Below are 26,108 nucleotides of genomic sequence, written 5' to 3' on the forward strand. Positions count from 1 at the left end.
GTTTTGAAACAACGCCACACATTAAATTCATTCTTCAGTTTTGAAACAACGCCACACATTAAATTCATCAGTTTTGAAACAACGCCACACATTAAATTCATCAGTTTTGAAACAACGCCACACATTACATTCATTCTTCAGTTTTGAAACAACGCCACACATTTAATTCATTCTTCAGTTTTGAAAAAACACCACACATTAAATGTATCAGTTTTGAAACAACGCCACACATTAAATGTATCAGTTTTGAAACAACGCCACACATTAAATTCATCAGTTTTGAAACAACGCCACACATTAAATTCAAAGACACTTAAGAGTGAGTGAATTAAGTGTTGAATATGTATGAGGCACTTGGTTATTAAGTGCAGTTATGTGAAAACTCAGGCTGTTAATTTTTTCACGGCTCAGCTGGAGGCGTTAATACAAAAAATGGAAGCAACGTGTTTCATGTCCGCCGTAAGCTATTAGCATCTAGCCAGCCTCATCAATTAATTAATGATGCTTTATTACAGGAAGCCTGGCTCACCACTCTGTCCTTAAAGCTTGACATTAGGCTTCTGATGCAAACCTGTTGATTAATTATTCATCAAAAACACCTTTCTAAGTATTACATGTTGATGCTTTGAACTGAGAAGAACAGAGATAAACGCTTTTTATTTTTCTGAACTGCCTTTTTTGTCTGTCTGTCTGTCTGCCTGCCTTCCCCCATCCAGGCTCCCAATAGCCGATCTACAAGCTCACAACCAGCACACTAACCGATCTACAAGCTCACAATGTGTGGGTTTCCAGTCTAGCGTATAGTGGAGATCTATGATCTCTAAACAATGCAAGACTGACTGAGAGGAGAAACGCACTAAACAGCTATAGCACACACAAGCACGCGCGTGCACACACACACACACACACACACGTATAAACACACGTGCAAGTATGCACAGTATGCACATTACACACACACACACACACACACACACACACACACACACACACACACACACACACACATGTATGCACACACACACACACGCACGCATGTATGCACACGCACACACACACACACACGCATGTATGCACACACACACGCACGCACGCATGCATGCATGCACACACGTATGCACGCACACACACACGCACATACGTGGCAACAGGACAGAATGTTCAGGTTTCAGTTTCTATGGAAACGGGCTCTGGGGAAAAGTGGAGCGACCAATAGAGGCATGGCATGTGGTGGGGGGAGGGGACTGCTGCTCTGCTCAGAAAATGGAGGAAACACAATAGGAGAGAGACGGGAATGAGAGAAAGAGAGAGGGAGAGAGAGAGATATACAGGCAGACACGGCAGACAGACGGGCAGATACGACAGACAGACAGGGAGACGGACAGATAGACAGACGGACAACGACGGACAGAGGGGAGAGGAGAGAGAGAGAGACAGGCAGAGAGAGAAAGACAGGGAGAAATCGTGTGTATTCCTGCACCGTCTGCAACCAGCGATCTTGCTGCAGAGAGAGAGAGAGAGAGAGAGAGGGGGGGAGAGAGCGTGCGAGAGAGAGAGAGAGAGAGAGCAAGACAGGGAGGAGAGAAAGAAAAAAACAGAGAGAAAGACAGAGACAGACAGACAGGCAGGCATGTAGACAGACAGACAGAGACAGAGAGAAAGACAAACAGAGAAAGACAGAGAGACAGACAGACATAGAGGAGAGAAAGACAGCAACAGAGACAGACAGACAGAGTGTATTCTGGGTAAATAGAACTAGTGCACATAGACACAGAGCAGCAACCTTTGATCCATTCAAACAGAGTAAACAGCGGTGCAGTAGTTTCCGTTTCCGGTCCTCGTGGGCCAATGGAATGCAGTAATGATTCACTGTAGAACGCGCCTGGGCGAGCCTCGCCGTGCATGATGGGATTTTTCATTCAAATATTTTCGCTATAAAACAGGATTATTTTTTTTTCCTCTTCCTTCCCGCCTGATTCACAATGGACACAATGGAGGACGCCATGGACACGGAGGACACCGTGGACACGGGAGGAGACCCGATGGACACGGAGGACGCGATGGCAGAGGGAGTAACAGCGGTGCCGCCCGGCGGCGGAGGAGACGTTTCCGACGCGCCTGGCGGCGGAGACATTTCCGACGTCGTCGCGCCCGCCTCTCGAAGAGCGCCACCTAGCGACGGAAACCTTTCCGACACACCCAGCGGCGGAGAGGGAGAAAACTTTGACACCATGTCTGTCTGTCGGACAGTGCCGCCTAGCGACGGAAGCCTTTCTGACACACCTAGCGGCGGAGACATTTCTGACGTCAAGACGGTGGCGCCTAGCGACAGGGACATTTCTGACGCACCTAGCGAAGGATACATTTCTGACTTGTCTCTCAGTCAGACAACGTTACCTAGCAGCGGATACATTTCTGACTTGTCTCTCAGTCAGACAACGATACCTAGCGGCGAAGACAATTCTGACGTCTTGTCTGTCTGCGAGACGGCGCCACCTGGCGGCGGAGAAATCTACGACATGTCTGTCGGTCAGACAGTGACAGCTAGCGGAGGAGACATTTATGACATTATGTCTGTCTCTCCTGCCGGCGTAGACATTTCTGAAATGTCTGTCGGTCAGACGGTGACAGCAAGCGGAGGAGACATTTATGACATTATGTCCGTCTCTCCTGCAATGCCACCTAGCGGCGAAGACATTTCTGAAATGTCTGTCGGTCAGACGGTGACAGCTAGCGGAGGAGACAATTACGACATTATGTCTGTCTCTCCTGCAATGCCACCTAGCTGCGGAGACATTTCTGACATGTCTGTCGGTCAGACAGTGACACCTAGTGACAGAGACATTTCTGACATCAAGACAGTGCCACCTAGCGGTAGCGGTGGAGACATTTCTGATATCAAGACAGTGCCACCTAGCGGCAGAGACATTTCTGACATGTCTGTCGGTCAGACAGTGACACCTAGTGACAGAGACATTTCTGACATCAAGACAGTGCCACCTAGCGGTAGCGGTGGAGACATTTCTGATATCAAGACAGTGCCACCTAGCAACGGAGACATTTCTGACATGAAGACAGTGCCACCTAGCGGCAGAGACATTTCTAACATCAAGACAGTGCCACCTAGCGGTAGCAGTGGAGACATTTCTGACATGAAGACAGTGCCACCTAGCGGCAGAGACATTTCTGACATGAAGACAGTTCCACCTAGCAACGGAGACATTTCTGACATCAAGACAGTGCCACCTAGCGACAAAGACATTTCTGACATCAAGACAGTGCCACCTAGCGACAAAGACATTTCTGACATCAAGACAGTGCCACCTAGCGACAAAGACATTTCTGACATCAAGACAGTGCCACCTAGCGACAAAGACATTTCTGACATCAAGACAGTGCCACCTAGCAACGGAGACATTTCTGACATCAAAACAGTGCCACCTAGCAACGGAGACATTTCTGACATCAAGACAGTTCCACCTAGCGACAGAGACATGTCTGACATCAAGACAGTGCCACCTAGCGGTAGCGGTGGAGACATTTCTGACATCAAGACAGTGCCACCTAGCAACGGAGACCTTTCTGACATGTCTGTCGGTCAGACAGTGACAGCTAGCGGTGGAGACATTTCTGTCATCAAGACAGTGCCAGCTAGCGGCGAAGACATTTCTGACAACATGTCTGTCGGTCAGACAGTGCCACCTAGTGCCAGAGATATATCTGACATGTCTGTCGGTCAGACAGTAACAGTTAGCGGAGGAGACATTTATGACATGTCTGTCGGTCAGACAGTAACAGTTAGCGCAGGAGACATTTCTGACATGTCTGTCGGTCAGACAGTAACAGTTAGCGCAGGAGACATTTCTGACATGTCTGTCGGTCAGACAGTAACAGTTAGCGCAGGAGGCATTTCTGACATGTCTGTCGGTCAGACAGTAACAGTTAGCGCAGGAGACATTTATGACATGTCTGTCGGTCAGACAGTAACAGTTAGCGGAGGAGACATTTATGACATCATGTCTGTCTGTCCGACAGCGCCACCTCGCGGCAGAAACATTGCCGACATCAAGAAAGTGCCACCTCGCAGCAGAGACATTTATGACAAGTCTGTCGGTCGGACAGTGCCACCTAGCGGCGGAAAGATTGCCGACATCAAGACGGTGCCACCTCGCGGCGGTGACATTTCTGACAACATGTCAGACTGTCCTACAGCGCCACCTGGCGAAGGAGACATCTCTGACCTCATGTCTGTCTTTCAGACAGTGCTACCTAACGGAGACATCTCTGACATCATGTCCGTGTGTCAGACAGAAGAGATAGTGACTAACGGCACAGTCTCCGGAAGCATCACCGACATGAGTGACGACAGTGACTATTTTGATGACGGGGATGAGAATTTCGACGATCCCGAATTCGAGATCATTTCCGAACCCATAGACAAGGACCTGTGGATGAGAGAGATGTATTTAGGGGCCGAAGAGGAATACGTAGGAGGCTTCGACTCGGATTGGAAGACGGAGGGTTACCACTATAACACTACGGCGACGTTCTTGCGCAAGCCAGGGGTTAAAGTCCCGCTGCCCGAGAACGTGACCCCGCTGCAGACGTTTGACAAGATCTTCACGGAGGAACTGTGGCAGTACATGTGCGACAAAACCAACACTCACTACAAGGAGTGGGACACCGAAACAGTGAAGAAGCCAATCTCAAAAAGCCAAAAGTGGTCCAACGTGACGCCGAAGGAGATGAAGACGTTCATCGGGCTCTGCATCGCCATGGGGCTCTTGCACATCCCGGTTCGTAGAGATTATTGGCGACTAAAGAAAGACTTGTTCAAGACCAGCTTCCCCAAACACATGTCGCGGGACAGATTTATCGCTATCTGGAGGTAATGACAATAATGATACTAATTGATGATGATGATGATGTAATGACGATGATGGTAATGCTATTGTTGTGTTGTAGTGGTGTCGCATCCTTGTTGGGTTCTAGAGACCACGTGGTCACCTCGTTCATTCACACAGGTATAAACAATAGCCTAGTACTTAAAGGACGACGTCACCCATTTTCAACCTGTCTTCATATATAATTGGTCCTCACTAATACTCATTATTCACCCGTTTCCTAGGCTGTGTGTTTTCCACTTCCTGTCGATTTCATTGGATATCATTGGTCATCTGACCAGTTTCATTGGATTTCATTGGATCAAATCGACAGGAAGTGGAAAACACACACCATTTCTGTCTCCTCACTCTGTGTCTCAGAGGAGGGCTGTGGACAGTTCAGAAACCCTGTCTACCAGTGACATCATCGATGGGGAATCCAAGCTAATAGAAACTGCAGGCTTTCTATTCCTGGAAAGTTAGCGTGCTATAATGGAAGCCATTGTTCTCGCGTTAATACAAAAAAAGATAAAAATAAATCTTGAAGGAAAAAAATAAACCTTCCTAACGATGTCACTGGTAGACGGGTTTCTGAAGTGTCCACAGCCCTCCTGTAGAAAAAAAATGACACAATGTTATCAGAAGCATTAGTGAGGATCTATTATAAGAAGAAAATGGGTGAAGGTGTCCTTTAATAACAACAAGTGTACAGTAAACAATACCCTACTACTACAGTGACCATAGTAGCTAATAACTATTATATATGTATATATATATGTGTGTGTGTGTGTGTGTGCGTGCGTGTGCGTGTGTGCGCGTGTGTGTGTGTGTGTGTGTGTGTGTGTGTGTGTGTGTGTGTGTGTGTGTACTTAAGTACAATTTTGAGGTATTTTTACTTTACTTGAGTATTTCCAATTTCCAATACTTTTACTTCTACTCCACTACATCTCAGAGGCAAATATTGTACTTTTACTCCACTACAATTATTTGAAAACTTTAGTTACTAGTTACTTTTCAGATATAAATTATGATATTATGAAACATACATTAACCCCTTTAGCCCTATTTTATACCTAGGCTATTTGAAAATAGCCGATCTACAAGCTCACAACGCGTCGCGCTGCGACGCGTTGTGAGCTTGTAGATCAGATATTTTCAAATATTTTAGTACTTTTACTTTTGGTACTTTAAGTAAATTTTGATGCCAATACTTTTGTACTTTTACTCAAGTAATTTTTGAATTCCGGACTTTTAATTGTAACAGAGTACTTCTAAATTGCAGTATTGATACTTTTACTGAAGTAAAACATTTGATTACTTTTTCCACCACTGGTGTGCGTGTGTGTATTTTCCAGGTATCTAACGTGTCTACATCTTTGTGAATTTCCAGGTTTCTAAAACTCGAGGACAAAAACGCAAAAGTGGACCGCACGGACAAGATGTGGAGGATGCGATGGTTCATGGAGTACCTCATGGTTCGGTACCAGGCCCTCTACGAGGTGGACGGCAACGTGAGCGTGGACGAGAGCATGGTGAAGTTCAAGGGACGCCTCTCGTTCAGACAGTATCTCCCCAACAAACCCATAAAATGGGGAGTCAAGGTGTGGGTCATGGCAGAGAGCACCACGGGCTATTGCACGAGCTTCCAGGTAAGAACAATTTTAACCCATTAAGGCCTGAGGCGATTCCTAAAAATGTTTTATAAACAGTTTAAAAAAAAAAAAATCAAGGTTTTTCAAAAATAGCAGATCTACAAGCTCATAGCACGGCACTCGGTGCCGCGCTATGAGCTCGTATATCTGCTATTTTTGAATAGCCCAAAGCTAAGTGGTTAAAAAATTATCGTGATGCTATGTTAACTAATTCTGCTGGGGACCCCCTGGTACTCTCTCAAGGACCACTGGTGGTCCCCGGAACACTGGTTGAAAACCACTGATCCAGAGTGAGAGGCTCTTCCCCTCAAGACTGTGTGTTTTTGAGTCGTGCCAACCACTCCTACATTTGACTGTGTGTGTCCGTCCGTCCGTCCGTCCGTCCGTATATGTTTGAGCACGGCCTCAACAGCTGCAGCTGATTGCAACAGAAAGATGCAACCAGTTACACTAATTGAACGCATCAAAAGGCACCACTCACTTCTAGGGCATTCACAGAATAGTCGAATATTCGAATATTCGAATATCAAACCGACTATTCGACTATCAAACCACTATTCGACTATTCGAAAAAAAAAGAAAAGGAAAAAAAAAGCATTTTTTGTGGCTTTTCTAGAGCAGAAATGCAGTTGTGAGCTCTGGTGTGACGTCAACTCGCATTCCTTGAGTAAAGTCATCAATGCAATTGAAAAAAAAAAAAAAACTTTTTTAATTTTTTTTAATTTTTTATAATCAAATCGAATAATCGAATATTCGAATACTTTTGGGTCGAATAATTCGAATACCATAAATCACTATTCGTTAATGCCCTACTCACTTCACACTTGGGTGTGTCTCTTTGTCTCTAACAAACTTTCTCAAGGTGTACACGGGTCGCGAGGAGTCACAGGAGGAGAGCAAGGGTCTGGCGCACCGCGTGGTCATGGACCTGGCCAGGCCCTACTTCGGGTCGCACGTGTCCATCTACATGGACAACTACTACACGGGCGTGGAGCTGCTGGAGGACATGAAGCTCAAGGGACTCAACGCCTGCGGCACCGTGCGCGCCAACAGGAGGGGCATCCCGACCAACGACCTGCTGACCCAGGGCACTCCGCTGGAACGGCACGAATACCGGTAGGGACCATAAGGGACGATGCGAAAATCACGCGTCACTATGATCGAGGCAAACATTATGCTTAAAACTTTAAAGGAGCTACACCATGAATTAAAAAAAAATATTTGATATATAATATCATATGGTGTATGTCCCTCAAACCTTTTTCAAAAGGTTTGAGCCTAAATCATCACTCAGATATACTCATCCCAAGTCAATTGTCTCTGGCTTATACAGCACTTTCAGCTGCAATACCAAAACGTCCTCTTGGGCAGGGGGGGGCTACTGAGCAATTCTGTCTGTTAATACAAAAAAATATTTAAAAAAATATTTAAAAAAAGGGGGAAAAAATGGAAAAATTCTGCATAAAAAGAAGCATCTAAGAAAAATACAAAATCGAAAAAAAAACACTTTGAACATTTTTGAACAATTCCACCAAGTGTTTGAGGTGCCTGTTTCACCCACTTCCGGGGGGCGGAGCCAAAATCCGAGCCCGAAGTATTTGTTCGTAGACCCCCACTTAGGGGAGGTAGAAAAAGTTTCGGAGCGATTCGGGCACTTTTCATTTAACATTGGGTTTGCCATCAATAATGTTTGTGACATCATAAACATTTCCATTCTGAGATCGCCTGTTCAGACACGCCCATTCTGGAAATCCATGAAATGAGAAGGAATGACTGAATTAAAAAAAAAACATTTTTTGGGGTACAAGAGACACTGGGGACCCCAAAAAATACAAAAAACCAAGAAAAAAGTGATTTTCATGGTGTAGACCCTTTAAATGCCACTTTTGTTTAAAGGACAACAGTTTTTTTTTTACAACCAAGGTTTATGTTTTAGCTTGTAATTAAAGTAAATAAAAGATGAGCGATAATTTCTTTTCATTTACTGCTTTCTATAGTTTTAGCAATTTTTGCGATATTTTTTTTACAGTGGGCGGGGGCATTCGGGCAGGTGGCTAAATATGTCTTTTTTTTACACGATAACCCAGTGATTTCTTTATTATTTACAGTAGTTCTTCTAGCCCCCAATAAACCACATCTGGCCGTCAAAGACCACGGGACCTTTTTTATTGTGTGAAAAAACATATTTAGCCACCTGCCCGAATGCCCCCGCCCACTGTAAAAAAGATCGCGAAAATTGCTAATACTATAGAAAGCAGTAAATGAAACGCTCATCTTTTATTGTAAAAAAAACAAAGTTGTCCTTTAACCACTTGAACCCCCAGCATCCCTATTCTGGGCGGAGGGGGGACGTTTTCCAAAAAAGAATAGCAGATCTACAAGCTCACAATGGTTTGTAGAGCTAATAAGAGCGCGCTAAATGTGCTCTTATCAAGTATAGAGGATTTAAGCGGTACTGAATTTAGAGCTCAACAAAAGCCAATTCACCCCTAGAGTATGACAGAGGACATCATCACGATCAGTGGTGGGAAAGTAACTAATTACATTTACTCAAGTACTGTACTTACGTACGTACAATTTTGAGGTGTTTTTTTACTTTACTGGAGTATTTCCAATTTACAGTACTTTTACTTCTACTCCACTACATCTCAAGAGGCAAATATTTTACTTTTACTCCACTACAATTATTTGAAAACTTTAGTTACTAGTTACTTTGTATATATAAATTATTATATTTTAAAACATACATTAACCACTTTAGCCCTATTTTATACATAGGCTGTTTGAAAATAGCCGATCTACAAGCTCACAACGCGTCGCATCACTGATCAGGATAAATCAATTGTGAGCGCTTTTTTTTTTTTTTTTTTTTTTTTTATCACGATAAACAATAATAACGATTATTTATCATCCTTAAATACACAGGGTGGCCCAGAAGGACGACCTCACCTTCTGCATTTGGCAGGACACCAAGCTGGTCATGGTGCTGTCCAACCACCACAACCCCACCTCGACGGGGACGGTGAACAGGAGGCCGGAGGGTTACAAGCAAAGAGAGTTAAAGAAGAAAAAAGGGGAATACAAAAAGGTAGAGGGCTTCGAAAGTTGGAAGCAAGCCCAGGTGGTGGTGCCGGCGTGCCTCGCAGACTACCAGAAGCACATGAAAGGTTTGTTTGTTTGATTGACTTGTGTTTTTAAACCCATTAAGACCTCAAGCCGAGATTCTACATACGTCTCCTAAATCTCAACAGTATTCTGAAAAACGTATGTTTCGTGCTCAATCAAAACGTATGTTTCGTGCTCAATCAAAAATAGCAGATCTACAAGCTCATAGCGCGGCACTCTGTGCCGCACGCTATGAGCTTGTAGATCTGCTATTTTTGAGTAGCCCAAAGTGTAAAATAATGCTTTTCATCTCCAATCTAAAAATGTGTTCCATGTCTTAATGGGTTAATTGACAAAATGCACATATATATATATATATATATATATATATATATATATATATATATATATATATATATATATATATATATATATATATATATATATAAATAAGACCATTTATTATGTATTATTATATATCTTTCAATAGGATAACAACAAAGTCCCCATTGCAATTAGAACTGCACAGTCACTCCCAGTTCTCTGCCTTAATTGGAAGACTCCAATTAAGGCAGACTCCACCTTAGCCCGTTAGCCCACCTTAGCCCACACTTGACCTAGCCTCGACGACGACCATGCAGTCTTATGCAAAGGTTAAAATGTAATTTAGATAGCATGTTATTTAGACAGATGACAGGTCCATTTGATGACCTGGCATCCTATAGTTTCTACAGTTTCAATGTACTTTTGTATATATATATATTTTTTGCATTATATTGTTTAGACTGATGCTAGGTTTTTGGTTCACCTGTGATCCTAGCTTACTGAGGCCCCACACCGTCTCTCTGCATTTGATGTATGCGTTTACCTTGCTTACTGTAAGTCGCTCTGGATAAAGAGCATCTGCTAAAAGCCTAAATTGTTAATTGAGAGCTTATTTCCACTGTGGTCCCTCTCAGTGCGAAAGTGTGTGTAAACCAACACAATGGACGAAGGAAGCCCATTGGCCCATTGGTTTCTACAAACCCGTTTAGAAGCCACCATTTGAGCAAATTCAAATCCACCATCTTGAAATTTCTGCTCCCAAAAAGCAACCGGAAAGAATGCTATTGGCTGCAAGGGCAGCGAGGGCGGGTCTTTACTCAGTAGAACCATTAGAAGCCCTAGAAGCATACCCTACCTTATCATACATTTTCAAATTAATGGGACCATAATTTACAAAGAACGCATATCATAATAATTGAAAGAAGTCTTTAAACTAGCGAATCAACGCATATTTATGAAATTATTTACTAAAATCAAGTGTAAAATCCCCATCAATCAATGGCGTGAAAATTGGTAAAGCAGGTATGTGGGAAATAGTGACACTTTCTAGGCCATTAATGAGAACTGCAGCCTGTTAAAGGACTTCCTCGTGGGCTTCACTTTCAAGACGGCATGCTTGCCGCCTGATTTAAAACGAGTCATAATAATAATAACAAAAATACATACAATTTATATATCGCTTTTCTCCGTACGCAAAGTCGCTCTTCAAAACAAAACAATGACAACTGTATTAGGAAAATAACTAATTAAAAGGCTAAAAACTAAGCAAACTAAATCATTACAATTAAAAGGCAAAAAGGGGGGGATTAGAATTAGGCGGGGAATGTGAGTCTCTAGAGGTGGCTTTTCGAGGGTGGCTTTCAACAGGGCAAGGGTGGGGGCAGCTTTGATGTGAGCTTTCAGTGCGTTTCAAAGGGAGGGTAAATCGTCTCTGTGGGGTGGAAACCTCAATGTCCAAAACCTTTCAGGATTCAAACGCAAAAATAGCAAAAAAAAATGGCAGACCGACGAGCTCAAAACGCTTCGCGCCGCGTTTCGAGCTTGTAGATCTGCTACTTTTGATGCTTTTGTGTGACGCTGTAGTATGATCAAGTAGGGTGTTCATTTATGAAAAAAAAAACACAATCAAATATGGATATGAGAGGTTTCTGTCTACCGCCAACTAAATATATGTCATATGTTTTGTGCCCAGGTGTGGATCTGCTGGATCAGATGGTCGGCTACTACGGCTTCCAGCATCGATCCAGGAAGTGGTGGAGGAGGGTCTTCTTCTTCTTGCTGGGCGTGTCCACCCACAACGCGTACGTCGCCATGAGGTCTGAGGGAGGACAGGCCTTCAAGAACAAGTACAGGGGATACAAAAACTGGCTGGAGGACCTGGCAGAGGATCTCATCAGTAACTCAAATCCAACGAGGAGTTATCCCATGACGCCTCCTCCTCCTCCTTCTCCCGCTTCTCCGGCGGGACCTTTGGGAGCCGCAGCTCCTCCTCGGCACGACTTCGGGAAGATCTTCGTCAAGAGAAGGTTGTGCCGGGAGTGTCAAATGCTCCCCGAACTGGAGAGAGCCGGCGGGCCGACCATCTACGGCTGCAGACAGTGTGACCAGCCTCTGCACATGGAGTGCTTTGGCAAGCACTATCGTCGTTCTTGGTATTGGCCCATTGAAAAGAGATCACCCATCATCAGGAGAGCGGAGCCCGGAACATCTGTCGTCAGAAGATTACAAGCAGAGTTTGACAGTCCAGACAAAAAAAAGATCATATTGACCAACTGCTCTCCTGCGACACTGGCTCACTTAACGTCCTTGTCGAGGACAGCATCAACTCCTTCTCTCAAATCGGACGCCCCAAATTCACCCTCCGAATCTCTGCCACCGCTCTCTCCTGGTTCAGATCGTACCTATTCCACACCCCCATCCCCCTCGACCTATTCCACACCCCCATCCCCCTCGACCTCGGTGCGGCCTGCACCATCAACCACTCCAAATCCACCCTCCAAATCTCTGGTACCGCCCTCTCCTGGTTCATATCCTACCTTTTCCGCACCCCCATCCCCCTCGAACTCAGTGCGGCCTTCACCGTCAACCACTCCGAATCCGACCTCGGAATCTCTGGCACCGCCCTCTCCGGGTTCACATACCACCTTTCCCCGAACCTCAGTGCTACATTCGACACCATCAACCGCTCAAAACAAACCCCATGCCTCAAATCCACCCTTCGAATCTCTGCCATCGCCCTCTCCTGGCTCTCCTGGCTCCATTCTCTCCTGGCCGCCCTCTCCGCCATTTCCGTCCCGTGTCGGCAGGGGAGCACCACAGCATCGACCACACTATCAATCACACCTTGTTTACACACCCTCATCCCCCTCGACCTCAGTGCGGCCTTCACCATCAACCTCTCCAACTCCGACCTCTGAATCTCTTCCCACATCCTCACCCTCAGTGCTACATTCGACACCATCAACCGCTCCAAACTCTCTCCACGCCTCAAATGCAGCCTCGGAAGCTCTGGCACCGGCCTCTCCTGGTTCACAGCCTACCAGTCCAACATCCTCATCGATGTCAGAGCTGGATTCAATTCACAATTACTGTTTACCAGAGACTGAAAATCCAGAGCGAGCGGCCACTCCTGGTCCACAACTTTACTTTCCCATGTCCCCACGCTCGTTGACTGCATTCAATACAATTCACAGTTACAGTGTACAATTAGATGCAGATTTTTTGTCACCATCAGTTATAGGACTGCCCACTCCTGATTCACAGCCTGCCCCTCGGGAATCAAAAGGTACACGCTCAAAAAGCACACCAAAGAAGTTCCAACGTACTCCTGTCGCACCTGACAACGTTTCGATCAGCTGTGGATATTCTTTAACTCATGGTACACATCCTTCCTTATCCCCCATATCCACATCCTTCCTGCCCTCAGTGCTGCATTTAACACCATCACAACCATACAAGCGCGCCCCAAATCCATCCTCAGAATCTGGTCCAAAACCTACCTCTCGTTCAAAAGGTACACGTTCAAAACGCACACCGAAGAAGGTAAAACCCACTTCTTCGTTAGCCGACAACGTTTCGGTCCGCAGTGGATCTACAGGTCACGGTTCACATCGTTCCACAGCCTCATCCTCAGTGCGACCGACACCCTCAAGCACTCCATACTCATCTCGCGCCCCAGATTCACCATTCTCATCTCGCGCCCCAGATTCACCATACTCATCTCGCGCCCCAAATTCACCCTACGAATCACATCATCAACCACGCCATCAATCACACCTTATTTCCACATGCGGTTCCCCCCCGCCCTCAGTGCGCCCTTCACCATCGACCACTCCATACTCATCTCGCGCCCCAAGTTCACCCTACGAATCTCTTGCACCGCCCTCTCCTGGCTCCATCCTCTCCTGGCCGCCCTCTCCCGAATTTCCGACCCGTGCCGGCAGGGCGGCACATCATCATTCACACGAATCCCAGGCACCGCCCTCTCCTCGTTTGCATCCTACCTTTCCCACATCTTCCTGGACCTCTCCATACTACTCTCACGCCCCAAATCCACCCTCCGAATCGGTGGTACCACCCGCTCCTCGTTCACATCGTACCTTTTCCACATGCCCATCCCCCTCGCCCTTAACGCGGCCTTCGCCATCAACCACTCCATACTCATATCACGCCCCAAATCCACCCTCGCCCTCAGTGCGGCCTTCGCCATCAACCACTCCATACTCATATCACGCCCCAAATCCACCCAAGCCCTCAGTGCGGCCTTCGCCATCAACCACTCCATACTCATATCACGCCCCAAATCCACCCTCGCCCTCGGTGCGACCTTCGCCATCAACCACTCCATACTCATATCACGCCCCAAATCCACCCTCCGAATCTCTGGCACCGCCCTCTCCTCGTTCACATCCTACCTTTCCGACATACATCAATTCATCGAGGTCGCAATGGCCCGACTACGCTCCTGCGACAACCTCGGTGCTGTATTCGACACCATCAACCACTCAATACTACTCTCAAGCCCAAAATCCACAGGCGGAACCTCTGCCACTGCCCTCTGCTAGTTCACGTTATACCTATCCCTCCTGGAACTCAGTGCTGCAGTCTCAGTGCTACGCTACCGCCCCAACCGCCGCAATTCCACCCTCGGAATCTCTGGCGCCGCCATCTCCTGGCTCTCACGACGCCGCCCTCTCCTGGTCGTCCTCTCCTGAATGTCCGTCCCATGCCGGCAGGGTGGCACGGGGCGGGACAGCGCGGCGCTCACGGAAGAGATGGAAGGGTGATGCTTGCCACGATGCTCCTGGATCCTCCTGGACCCCAGGGCGGCATTCGACACCATCACCCACTCAATACTACTCTCCCGCCCAAAATCCACCCTCGGAGTCTCTGGCACCGCCCTCTCCTCGTTCACATCCTACCTTTCCGACGTACGACAATTCATCAAAGTTACAAATGGCCTCCAGGAGATATGACGTTTTTGAGTTTGACGGTGCGAACACAGCACAGGCAAAGTTAAAAATGACCTCCTGCTCTCCCGCGACACCGGCTCACTCAACATCCCCATGGACCGCAGGGCGGCCTTCAACACCATCAACCACTCCATACTACGCTCACCCTTCAAATCCACCCTCAGAATCTCTGCCACCGCCCTCTCCTCGTTCACATCCTACCTTTCCGACATACATCAATTCATCAAAGTTACAATGGACCTCCTGCTCTCCTGCGACACCGGCTCACTCAACGTCCTCATCCTCCCCAACCTCAGTGCGGTCTTCGACACCATCGACCGCGCCATACTACTCTCACGCCTCAAATCCACCCTCGGAATCTCCTGGTTCACATCGTACCTTTCCCACATCCTCATCCCGATCGACCTCAGTGCGGCCTTCGCCATCAACCACCCCATACTCATCTCACGCCCCAAATCCACCCTTGGAGGATCTGGAACCGCCCTCTCCTGGTTCACCTCCAACCTTTCACGTCCTGCTGCCCGCAAGCGTTTTCGTTGACGATGACGATGACGATGACAGCAGGACTTCGTCAACGCCACGTTTTTCATGACGAAGACAATGACGAGCTAAACATGGCTCCTTTCAGACCTGTTTGCTGTCATGACATATAGCTATGTAAAAATAGGTGCTGTTCCCCAAGTGTACGTCAATGACGTTGTTGTTGAACTCTATGGTTGTTTGCAGTACGTCTGTCTTCCGCGTTGATGGTGACGTCACGGTGAAATCCTTGCTTGTGTTTGTGTCTCCAAAACATGAGAGGAGATGTTCTGGTTGGGGGCCTGAATAGTATTCACTTTTAGTGAATACTAAGTCAGTGAATAGTATTCACTTAGTATCCACTGACTTCGTATGAACATTATGGCCCTGGCTGCATATCAGTGGGATGTGTAACACCTATGGGCATGCTCACTTTTTACCATAAAGTCTGGGTTGAGTTGTCCACAAATAATTAAGGATATTTTCAAGAGGAATTACAATACAGAAGCACAGCAGGAGAAAGGGTTAACATTCAGGAGTCTCCTGCTCAATTCAGGAGTGTTGGCAGGTATGGTCTATTTTCTGAACATGCGGTATTTTGTGTGAATAATGTGTTATAACACAAGTTGTATTGTGTTATACCTTGTGTCAACAACCAAGCTCCCCCCTACCGCTCTGACCTCCTTCACCACCACGCCCCCTCCCGTTCCCTCAGGTCTGGTGATGCCAACCTCCTGGACATCCCCAAGACAAGGAAACAAACCTGGTTGCCACCCCCTCCCTTTGGAACTCACTCGCAGCTCACGTCAAAGCTACCCCCCCCCCCCACCCACCCTTGCCTTGTTCAAACCTCCCTCAAAACCTTTTTAGACTTGCATTCCCCACCTAATTCCACTCGCCTTCTTTGCCTTTTCATTTTAACATTCTCTTTGCTTCGTTTTTAGTCTTGTTATGACCCTTGGGTCATATGTGTATTCTCCTGTGTGGTGTTGCCTGTGCATGTCTTTCTTCCCTCATTGATAGGTGTGATTGAGTGGTTGATTGACTAGCCACAGGTGTGAGTGATGACTGAGTGGTGTCTGAATGTGAGTGGTTGGCCACTAGGTGGAACTAGCTGGTGATTGGCTTCTGTGAACAGGCTGTGGACTATAAAGAGAGCTGTCTCCGACTTCCATAGATTTCTTCTTCCTAGCCAGCCTCCAACCACACCAGTCCTCTGTTTTAGATTTGTCAGTGTTTTTAGAGTGGTCAGTGTTAACATGCGTTACAGCCATGGTAGTGTAGGGGTGGGTGACCTTTTTGTTTTACTTCTTTGATCATGCGTTTCTTTAGTTAAGAGTTAGGTTCTATGTACTTTTATTTGTTAAAAGGTAAGCATAGGATTTTTGTTCGTTTAGGATTTTGTGTTCAGGGGCCCACCCTGAGGTAATTACCCATGTGTTGTGCCAATTCAGTAATAAATCACTGTATTTTGGATTTTAACCTGGTGCTGGCTGGATGTGTTTGGGGACTGGGGAGGAGGGAGTCCATTTTTATGTTACACCTGGTGACCTCCTCCTAACATAAATTGGGGGCTTGTCATAAAAACATATTCAGTTAATTTAGGTTTCGTTGTGGTTTTGTTGCCCCGAAACATAAATTAAGTTGGTTATGTTTGGTTACACAGGTTTGGTTTGTCTTGGGTTGGCAGGCTTGTAATCACTGTGTTTTAGCCCTTTGAGTTTGCGCAGATTCCCACCCTCAGTCAAATTTGGACGATTCATTGCACTAAAGCACTTTCGTTGGTGGTCGCTGAAAGTGAATGTGTCCATTTAGGGAGTATCTTGCTGTAGAGGGTATCCTGGTGGTAGACTGAAACAATCACCTGCCGCGGTTAAGGGCGTCTGTGGGTTTAGGTGAGGACGTGGAGGCTACGGCTGACACGCCCTCCCCAACCGACAGTGACCATTGGAAGGGAGAGGACGCTCTCGCGCCCCCATGGTTTGAGCTGGCTCCCAAGCTGGCTCCCACCTCCGAGAGGTGGAGCTCCAACCGAGGAGTCCGGAACCAAGGTTGAGCTTTAGGGCTATAGAGCTGACAGGGCGTACCTGCCCCTCAGCCTAAAACCACCACTCCTACTCTTTAACTCCAGTGGGCTTGTTCTTTTAGTGCCACCTTTTAGAGAAACGTGTTACTACGTATATGAGTGCCTTATTTGTATTGGTTTTGCGGTTGCAATATAAATCGCTCGGTAAGGCTGCGCAAGCTTGCCAGTGCTGTGAAATCTGCCAACCAAACATTGTGTGCCTTTTTACGAACAAAAAAGGTAAATCTTGTGACGGTGAACACGCCGCCATGTGGTTTTTAACTCCCAGCTCACATCGAAGCCTTGCCCTGTTCAAGACCTCCCTCAAAAACCACCTTTTCAGACTTGCATTCCCCACCCAAGTCCCCCACCCTCTTTGCCTTTTAATTTTCTTTGCTTAGTTTTTAGCCTTGTTATGACCCCTTGGGTCATAGTGTGTATTCTCCTGTGCGGTGTTGCCTGTGCATGTCTTTCTTCCCTCATTGATGGGTGTGATTGAGTGGTTGATTGACTAGCAGCTGGTGTGAGTCGTAAATATGAGTAAATATAGCCGTATGTATTTTTTGATGACATGTATTACTGTGTCATCACTGTATGCTCTGTTGATTCATTGAATTGTATGCTCTGTTGATGAATACATAGGACCACATTGGAAACAATTTTTTTGCGTTATCCTTTGAGCCAAAGTGTGTTACTGTACTGTGCTTGTTTACATTTTCATCTAATAAAGTATTCGATCAATCGAACAATCAATCTCCTCTCAGGTTTTCCTCATGCCATACTGTATCTTATCTTGGGGGGAAAGATTTACATAATTGCATACTTTTGTTAAAGGCCCATGTCTGGGCATGTCTTGGGACAATACTTTTTCAAACAACCGCGGACTACTTTTTTTCGCCGATAAAGTATAGTTTTGGACCATGACGGAGGCACGCCGACTCAGCAGACCTTGAGGCCGAGGAGGCGCGCCCGAGCGCCTCCAGGCGCGAGTGCCCGCGCCGACCGGACGATGGTCTGCTAGTCGACTAAGCGCCGTCCAAGTTATGTACCGATAGGCACAGAATCGTAAATGATGTTGTGGGGACTGCGTTTGCCCCAACTGCCACTCAGTGCACTAACATAGCCCGCCAGCCCCGCCCCCTTGTGCCTTCAACTGCATGGAAGAAGGCCGTTCGCGCCCGAGATACAGACGCCTCAGAGTCGGAGCCAAATGCCGGAACCAAATGGACCCTTGCGGGTCCATTTGGTTCCATTTGTACACTCTCAGAGTTATGGTGGTCCTTGGAAATTAAAAAAGTATAATTGTGGTATTACAATACCACTGGTATAGGGCATAGCAGTGACGGCCATTTTGTGGTTCCACCGATCCAGAGCCCATTCATTTTTCCCATAGAGATTTCCAAAAATATTTATATTAATTATCTTAAGCCTAGAATCAAGCCATCCAGGCTCCTGGTGAATTACGACCATAAAACATTTGATTCTGTGAAAATTTGAATATCTAATTATATGATATACTATATTTAATAAATACCCTGTTTTGCGGTTTTCCTTTTTTTTCTTCTTCGCATAATCAAATGTTTTATGGTCGTGATTCACCAGGACCCTGAATGGCTTGATTCTAGGCTTAGAATAATTGATATAAATATTTTAGTAAATCTCTATGGGAAAAATTCATGGGCTCTGGATCAGGTGGAACCAAAAAATGGCCGCCACTGCTATGCCCCATTGTAATTGCATTTATCAGACGTGAAGTCCACATACCAGCTCTGACCAGTGTGATAAAAACCCGGTTCCAGAAACAGGTCCAAAATATGATGGAACTGATTTTGGTTCCTCCATGTTGGATCCGGTTTGGAACGGGAACCCGGGCTTTGTGCAGACGTTCTCAACATCTCCGACGTAGTGTGGATTTCGTCGACTAAAACTACGACGAAAAATGTTCGTCGACTACATTTTTTCACTGACAAAAACTAAATAACAAGAATTAGTTGGATAACATATCCAATGTGACAGTGTGTGTGAAATATACTGTATCAATATATCAACCAATAACTCATACCAAATATCAACAACATTTTAGAAACGGGGACAAACCGCAACCACCAGTCTTTACAAGCAGCTTCACAGAAAAACCAGGGCAATGTCGCTTACGATAAGCAGACATGGCAACCAATTATGACGCGATGCAGAGCCCTTTTTTTTTACCAAATACGCCGCCTTTCCACAGCCACGCCCCCACTGTATATATATGAACAGAAGTGCACGCCCACAATTCAGTCTAAACACATCCCACAAATGGACGGGGTGTTTCTTAGAGAGAGTTACACACACTCTCAAAAACTAAATGAAAACTAAGCTACGGTGACTAAAACTATAAGACTAAATAGATTGACAATTTCGTCAACAAATAAAAACTAGACTAAAATGTTAGTGAGGGAACTAGTGGAGAAGAGATCCAGTAGAACTAAAAGACAAGTAATTTTAAGTTTGGTTGCGCTCGGGTGTTGCGCTCTGAAAAATAGCAGATCTACAAGCTCACAACGCGTCGCGCTGCGACGCGTTGTGAGCTTGTAGATCGGCTATTTTTTTCAGCATGCAACCAAGTGTAGAATCAGCCATTACGACGCCATCAAGGCACCGCCAACAGACATTAAAGTCCACTAAATCAACTGTAGATTTAGTCGACTATAATCTTATGATATTTAGTCGACTAAAACTAGACAAAAACAAATACTTTTCAGACGACTGAAATATGACTAAAGCAAAATTTGCTGTCAAAATCAACACCGCTCCGAGGCTGTGGTCCCCAGAGGCTTCAAAATGTCCGCCAGTGTGCCCCCCCCCCCCCCCCAAAAAAAAAGAATACAAGGTGACATGTCTGAATGACTGGAGAGACCCTTCGCTGACCAAAGGGTCAGAGGTCGTTGAACAGCTGGGACGCCTCTGGGAGCAGTGTTGCTTCCTGACTGGAACAGGAAATGGAAACAAGTAAGTGACATCACTTCCTGCTGCACGACAGCCAGGTCTGACCTCCAGTCCTTAACGATCTTTAGGAGAATTTACAGCCGATGAGCTATGACTCCTCCTCTAAGTGGACCAGACGGGTCTGTCTGTGTGTGTGTGTGTGTGTGTGTGTGTGTAACATTAACGTCTCCCCAGCGACCTGTAGTCAACTCCTGACACAACACACATACATCACACTGTAACATATGACACACACACACACACACACACACACACACACACACACACACACACACACACACACACACACACACACACACACACACACACACACACACACACACACACACACACACACACACACACACACACACACACACACACACACACACACACAGCTGAGATCCAACAGAGCGAGTCCACCGTTTGTTAATCCACGTCAGATTAACAAACCCACTCTGATTCAAACCAGGGGCAAACACCAGATTCAAACCTGCATGAGAGAAACCAAACATGTAGCGCTCAGCCAAGAGACAGACCCAGACCCTTGTAGATCTGCTATTGTTTCCTGATGTTCCTCTAGAACATGAATGCAGGGGTCCAAGTATTTAAGCAGCCCCACATCTTCTCACTGCACCAGTGGTGGAAAAAGTACTCAGATAGTTTACTTAAGTAAAAGTAGCAATACCACAATATAAAAAATACTGTATATAACACAGGCCTTTTACAAGTAAAAGGCCTGTGTTCAAAATGTTACTTGAGTAAAAGTACAAAAGTATTGGCATCAAAATGTACTTAAATTACCAAAAGTAAAAGTACAAAAATGTTTGAAAATAGCCGATCTACAAGCAACAGGGCATACCAAATGCTTTATTACATTAAATCATAGTTCCTGTACAAATACTTATATTCCAAATTACTTTGACTTGTGAGCTTGTACATCTGCTATTTTCAAATAGCCTAGGTATAAAATAGGGCTAAAGTGGTTAATGTATATTTTATAATATAATGATTTATATCTGCAAAGTAACTAGTAACTAAAGTTTTCAAATGGAGGAGTAAAAGTGGAGGAGTAAAAGTGGAGGAGTAAAAGTACAATATTTACCTCTGAGAGTAGCGGAGTAGAAGTAAAAGTATTGGAAATTGGAATACCTCGAAATTGTACTTAAGTAGAGTACTTGAGTAAATGTACTTAGTTACTTTCCACCACTGCACTGTGTGTGTGCGTGCATGTGTGTGCGCGTGCGTGCGTGCGTGCGTGCGTGCGTGCGTGCAAGCATGTGTTTTTTGACACTGATTGAAGTGGACAGTGAGGTAAACAGTAGCCACCAGTCTTCTCTCAGAGCAAACAGCTTCTATCACAAACACACTCCAGATCACAAGTGGTGAAACTGAGACAATAATGTCATGAATTGTGAACTGAAACGCTATTTCATATACCTGTACGCAGGGCTGCAATGCTCACTGGACGGCCTTGCACGCCGTGCCGGAACCTATTTGACCAGGAGCACACGCAGGCACACGCAGAGATTTAAAACTACTTTAAATTCGCACCTCAACAAAGTTTCCAAAGGCTCCCGACTCACACCTAGCGAATTAACATAGGAATAAGCCTAGATGCATATCAACTGTCCATTGTGTGACTTGCAGTGTAGGTGTTAAGCGACGTGCGCGTCACGTCATTGAAATAGAGTGCAAGAACATACCAAATGAGCATTGCATGCCTGCCTGTACGTATACATGTATACTGTACGTATATACATGTATTAGAGATGTCCCGATCCGATGACGTGATCGGGGATCGGGGCCGATCACGTCATTTTCATTTTTATATTTTATTAATAAAATATTTGTATCATTGTATTTAACGTTACAAAACAAAAATGACAATGTTCACGTCTTAAAGTCATCATTAACACTGTCATATGGAGAAGTATTCTCCCTCTGTAAAACACCTCCTATGGAGAAGTCTCTCTCCTCTCTGTAACGGCTGTATCTGCAGGCTGCAGCTCCCCCCTCCCCCTCTCCCTCTCTCTCTCCCCCCCTCCACTCACTCACGCACACACACACACACACACACACACACACGGCACACACACACAGTGGCACCGTTGATAGAGGGAGACAAGAGGAGATGAAGAGGAGTAGCGCTGGTCGTCAACGTTGTAAAACATCGTGGATAGACCACTGGAAGAATAACTGATCATCTTATATCTCAAATATAGGTCTACTACAACAACTAACCTTTACTGTTGTCTACTCCAAACTAACATCCACCATTTTTAGAGAGTTGCTCCAACTTCCTTGGATTAGATCAGAGTGATGCGTTTTCAACAGAAATGTGCATATTATTGCCAGTCAGCTGTGTGACACTATAGCAGGTTAAAAGATGGCTCGTTGAGCCTGTATGTATTTGACCACATGGACAATCAACAGCACTAATTAATGGCAGCTGTGTCGTGTGTGTGTGTGTGTGTGTGTGTGTGTGTGTGTGTGTGTGTGTGTGTGTGTGTGTGTGTGTGTGTGTGTGTGTGTGTGTGTGTGTGTGTGTGTGAGTGTGAGTGTGTGTGTGTGTGTGTGTGAGTGTGTTTAATATCCAACTGAATGTTTTCTGTAGTGTAGATATCAAGTAATTCCCTGCAGAGCAGGGGTCTTCAACAGGGGGTTCAACAGAGTTACTACAGGGGGGTCTCCAAATCTTTGTGTGATCACTGATAGGACCTTTTTCTTGTATTTACATTAACCACATGAACCCTAATATCCCTATATTCTGAGGGGAACATTAGAAGAGGTAGAGTGTAGATGGGGAAAAGAGCAGACCAAGTACAGAGCCTAGGGTCAACTTTACTAAGTACTGAGAGTTTTAAATTAAGCAATATTACACGAGAGGGTGTGCTTTACCGTCATTATTAGCACGCCTGTGATGCGGTCAGGAACGAGGCGAAGCCGAGTTCCGCCGCTATCACAGAAGTGCTAATAATGTAAGGTAAAGCACACCCTCGAGTGTAATATTGCGATTATACAACAGTTACCAACAAAACACATCCAAATGTATTCATATTGTGGGGCAATTCATAATAAAAAAAATTCGCTTATCCGTTTCCCTGTAAAGAGAAGAGTTTATTTGACTGAGACAAAATAGTCCCTGTAACAGCGCAGCACTCTGTCATCGTCTCATCAACACAGCTGATTCCAGTAGGCTATATGCTCCGTCGTACGATCGTGTTACGTGGCCAAAATAACTGATCTACAAGCTCACAACGCGTCAAGATGGCGATGCGTTGTGAACTTGTAGATCGGCTATTTTTGCCGTGCGATACCTTCGTACGATAAAGTATAACATACACTGGACTGTTAACGAAATGGGAGTAATTTTACTTTAACACAGGAGGATATTTATACAGTATGGATGTTACCATTTAAATAAAGCACACTTTTTTCCAGTTATTCCTTTTATTATAGGATTTTAGGCGATTTAGTGTGCTCTCTTCTAACCATTGATCAACCGTAAGTCCACCAAATAAGTCAAAATTAACAACATAGTCCATTTTGCGTAGCTGTTTGTTCTCCGGTGGCGGCGGTGGGTCAGGCTACTGTCTGTTTGTTTTCGTACCGTGGGACAGCGTGACTTCACAGCACAGCTGTGCGATATATGGTCTAATCAGGTGCGGACTGCAGTGCGGAGTGATTTATTAATGTGATTAGGCCCGTGCTATGATGCTGGTTTGAAGCACGGCTAGAAAGCTATTTCAGCCAATCAGATTGCTTGGTCGGAACTACCTGTTGTATAATGTCTGATAAATACACTGATGACAGTGCTGTCAAACAAGTCTATGAAGCTATCTATGAAATCTATGAAAAGGTTTCATCTGCAACGCTAATTGTATACAATATGTAGTGGGGGTCCCTGCTTCATCTCTCCCTCAGCTAAGGGGTCCTTGACCTGACAAACCTTGGGGACCCCCGCTGTAGTACTCAGAGTAGACCCTCTCCCTCACGCTAAACTTAAATTACTTCCAAGTTCCACTTCTCCCCAAAAGGACAACTTTATTTTCCATCCTGAATGACAAGCCTAATATTATTATTGCATTTGGCTATGTGCGATAACTGCAAGCCAATGTTCAGAGGTTCAGTATTTGTCTTCATTTCTTTAATTAACATTTATTTTGTTGGCAATAATTCAACTGTCAGCCAGTGTTTTGGAGACATATTGTCTTTTATTGCTACAAAATAAATGATAAAAAGACATTCTAAATGCATAAATAATACATAAAAAATATCACAATATATGACCGGCACAGTGCCGGTCATATATTGTGATATGTTTTTCTCTGGACGACGAACAGTGATCCCCTTTGTGTTTACCAACGGTCTGACAAGCAGTGGTGGAAAGTAACTAAGTACATTTACTTAAGTACTGTACTTAAGTAACATTTTGAGGTATTTGTACTTTACTTGAGTATTCCCAATTTCCAACACTTTTACTTCTACTCCACTACATCTCAGAGACAAATATTGTACTTTTACTCCACTACAATTATTTGAGAACTTTAGTTACTAGTTACTTTTCATATATAAATTATTATATTATGAAACATTTTACATCACTTTAATCACTTTAGCCCTATTTTATACCTTAGCTATTTGAAAATAGCCGATCTACAAGCTTACAACGCGTCGCGATGCGACGCGTTGTAAGCTTGTAGATCTGCTATTTTCAAATATTTTTGTACTTTTACTTTTGGTACTTTAAGTACATTTTGATGCCAATACTTTTGCACTTTCACTCAAGTAAATGTTTTATTCTGGACTTTTACTTGTAACAGAGTATTTTTATATTGGAGTATTGGTACTTTTACTTAAGTAAAGAATTTGAGTACTTTTTCCACCACTGCAAAGCCATCATAATGTATATAAATGTGCTGTGGCCAGTTGAGGAGGAGGGAAAGACGTGCATTTTTGAAGGAAAATGCTGTTTTCAGCGCGCCTGTGACATGGAAAGGCACCTCGCGGGTGAAAACGTTTTCCTCTGGGGGACGGCCACGGATACTGTTTTTGTGTTTACACACGGTCCGACGATAGATCATAATGCATAAAACAAATGTCTGTGACCAGTTGAAAAGGTTTAAAAAAACACAAAAACGCTGGCAGTGGGTGAGTTTATTAACGTATATATATACTCTGGCAGTGAAAGAGTTAAGCATATTTTGATGCCAATACTTTTGTACTTTTACACAAGTGACATTTTGAACGCAGGCCTTTTCCCTCGTGACAGAGTATGTTTACGTTGTGGTATTGCTACTTTTACTTAAGTAAAAAATATCTGAGTACTTCTTCCACCACTGTTGTACGCATATACAGTACATGTATACTGTACTATACAGTACATACTGTATATATATATATATATATATATTATATATATATATATATATATATATATATATATATATATATATGTATATATATATATATATTTATCTTCTTTTTTTTTTCATTTCTCCATGGCTCCTACTTTGAACCTGCACTGTTCTATAATCACGCAACACCTGACAGCACCCACCCCCCCCGCCTATGAGCAGTCCAGGGGGTTCAGGGGGAATCACAAGGACTGCTTTGA

At 44.8% G+C, this 26,108-nt stretch overlaps 2 protein-coding genes across 3 annotated transcripts in view; one reads left to right on the plus strand and one right to left on the minus strand.

The window, feature by feature from the left end:
- LOC308091360 (tetraspanin-18B-like) overlaps nt 1-26,108 on the minus strand; it is a 109,558-nt gene that overhangs the window by 49,332 nt on the left and 34,118 nt on the right. The window lies entirely within an intron of this gene.
- Nucleotides 1,276-18,261, plus strand: LOC308091339 (uncharacterized protein). 2 transcript variants are annotated; one of them, XR_013933698.1, is made up of 6 exons: nt 1,276-4,888; nt 6,274-6,532; nt 7,398-7,651; nt 9,461-9,702; nt 11,658-15,749; nt 15,791-18,261. XR_013933698.1 is itself a non-coding variant. In XM_080436874.1 (5 exons), the coding sequence occupies exons 1-5, from the start codon at nt 1,983-1,985 to the stop codon at nt 15,527-15,529; spliced, it is 7,533 nt and encodes a 2,510-aa protein (XP_080293000.1). In that variant the 5' UTR covers nt 1,276-1,982; the 3' UTR covers nt 15,530-18,261. The 2 variants fall into 2 exon arrangements, 1 of the variants encoding a protein (XP_080293000.1); XM_080436874.1 differs by having other exon boundaries at nt 11,658-18,261.

The sequence above is a fragment of the Gymnoscopelus braueri genome (genome assembly GCF_963280865.1).
Source record: "Gymnoscopelus braueri genome assembly, chromosome: 9".
Classification (NCBI taxonomy): domain Eukaryota; kingdom Metazoa; phylum Chordata; class Actinopteri; order Myctophiformes; family Myctophidae; genus Gymnoscopelus; species Gymnoscopelus braueri.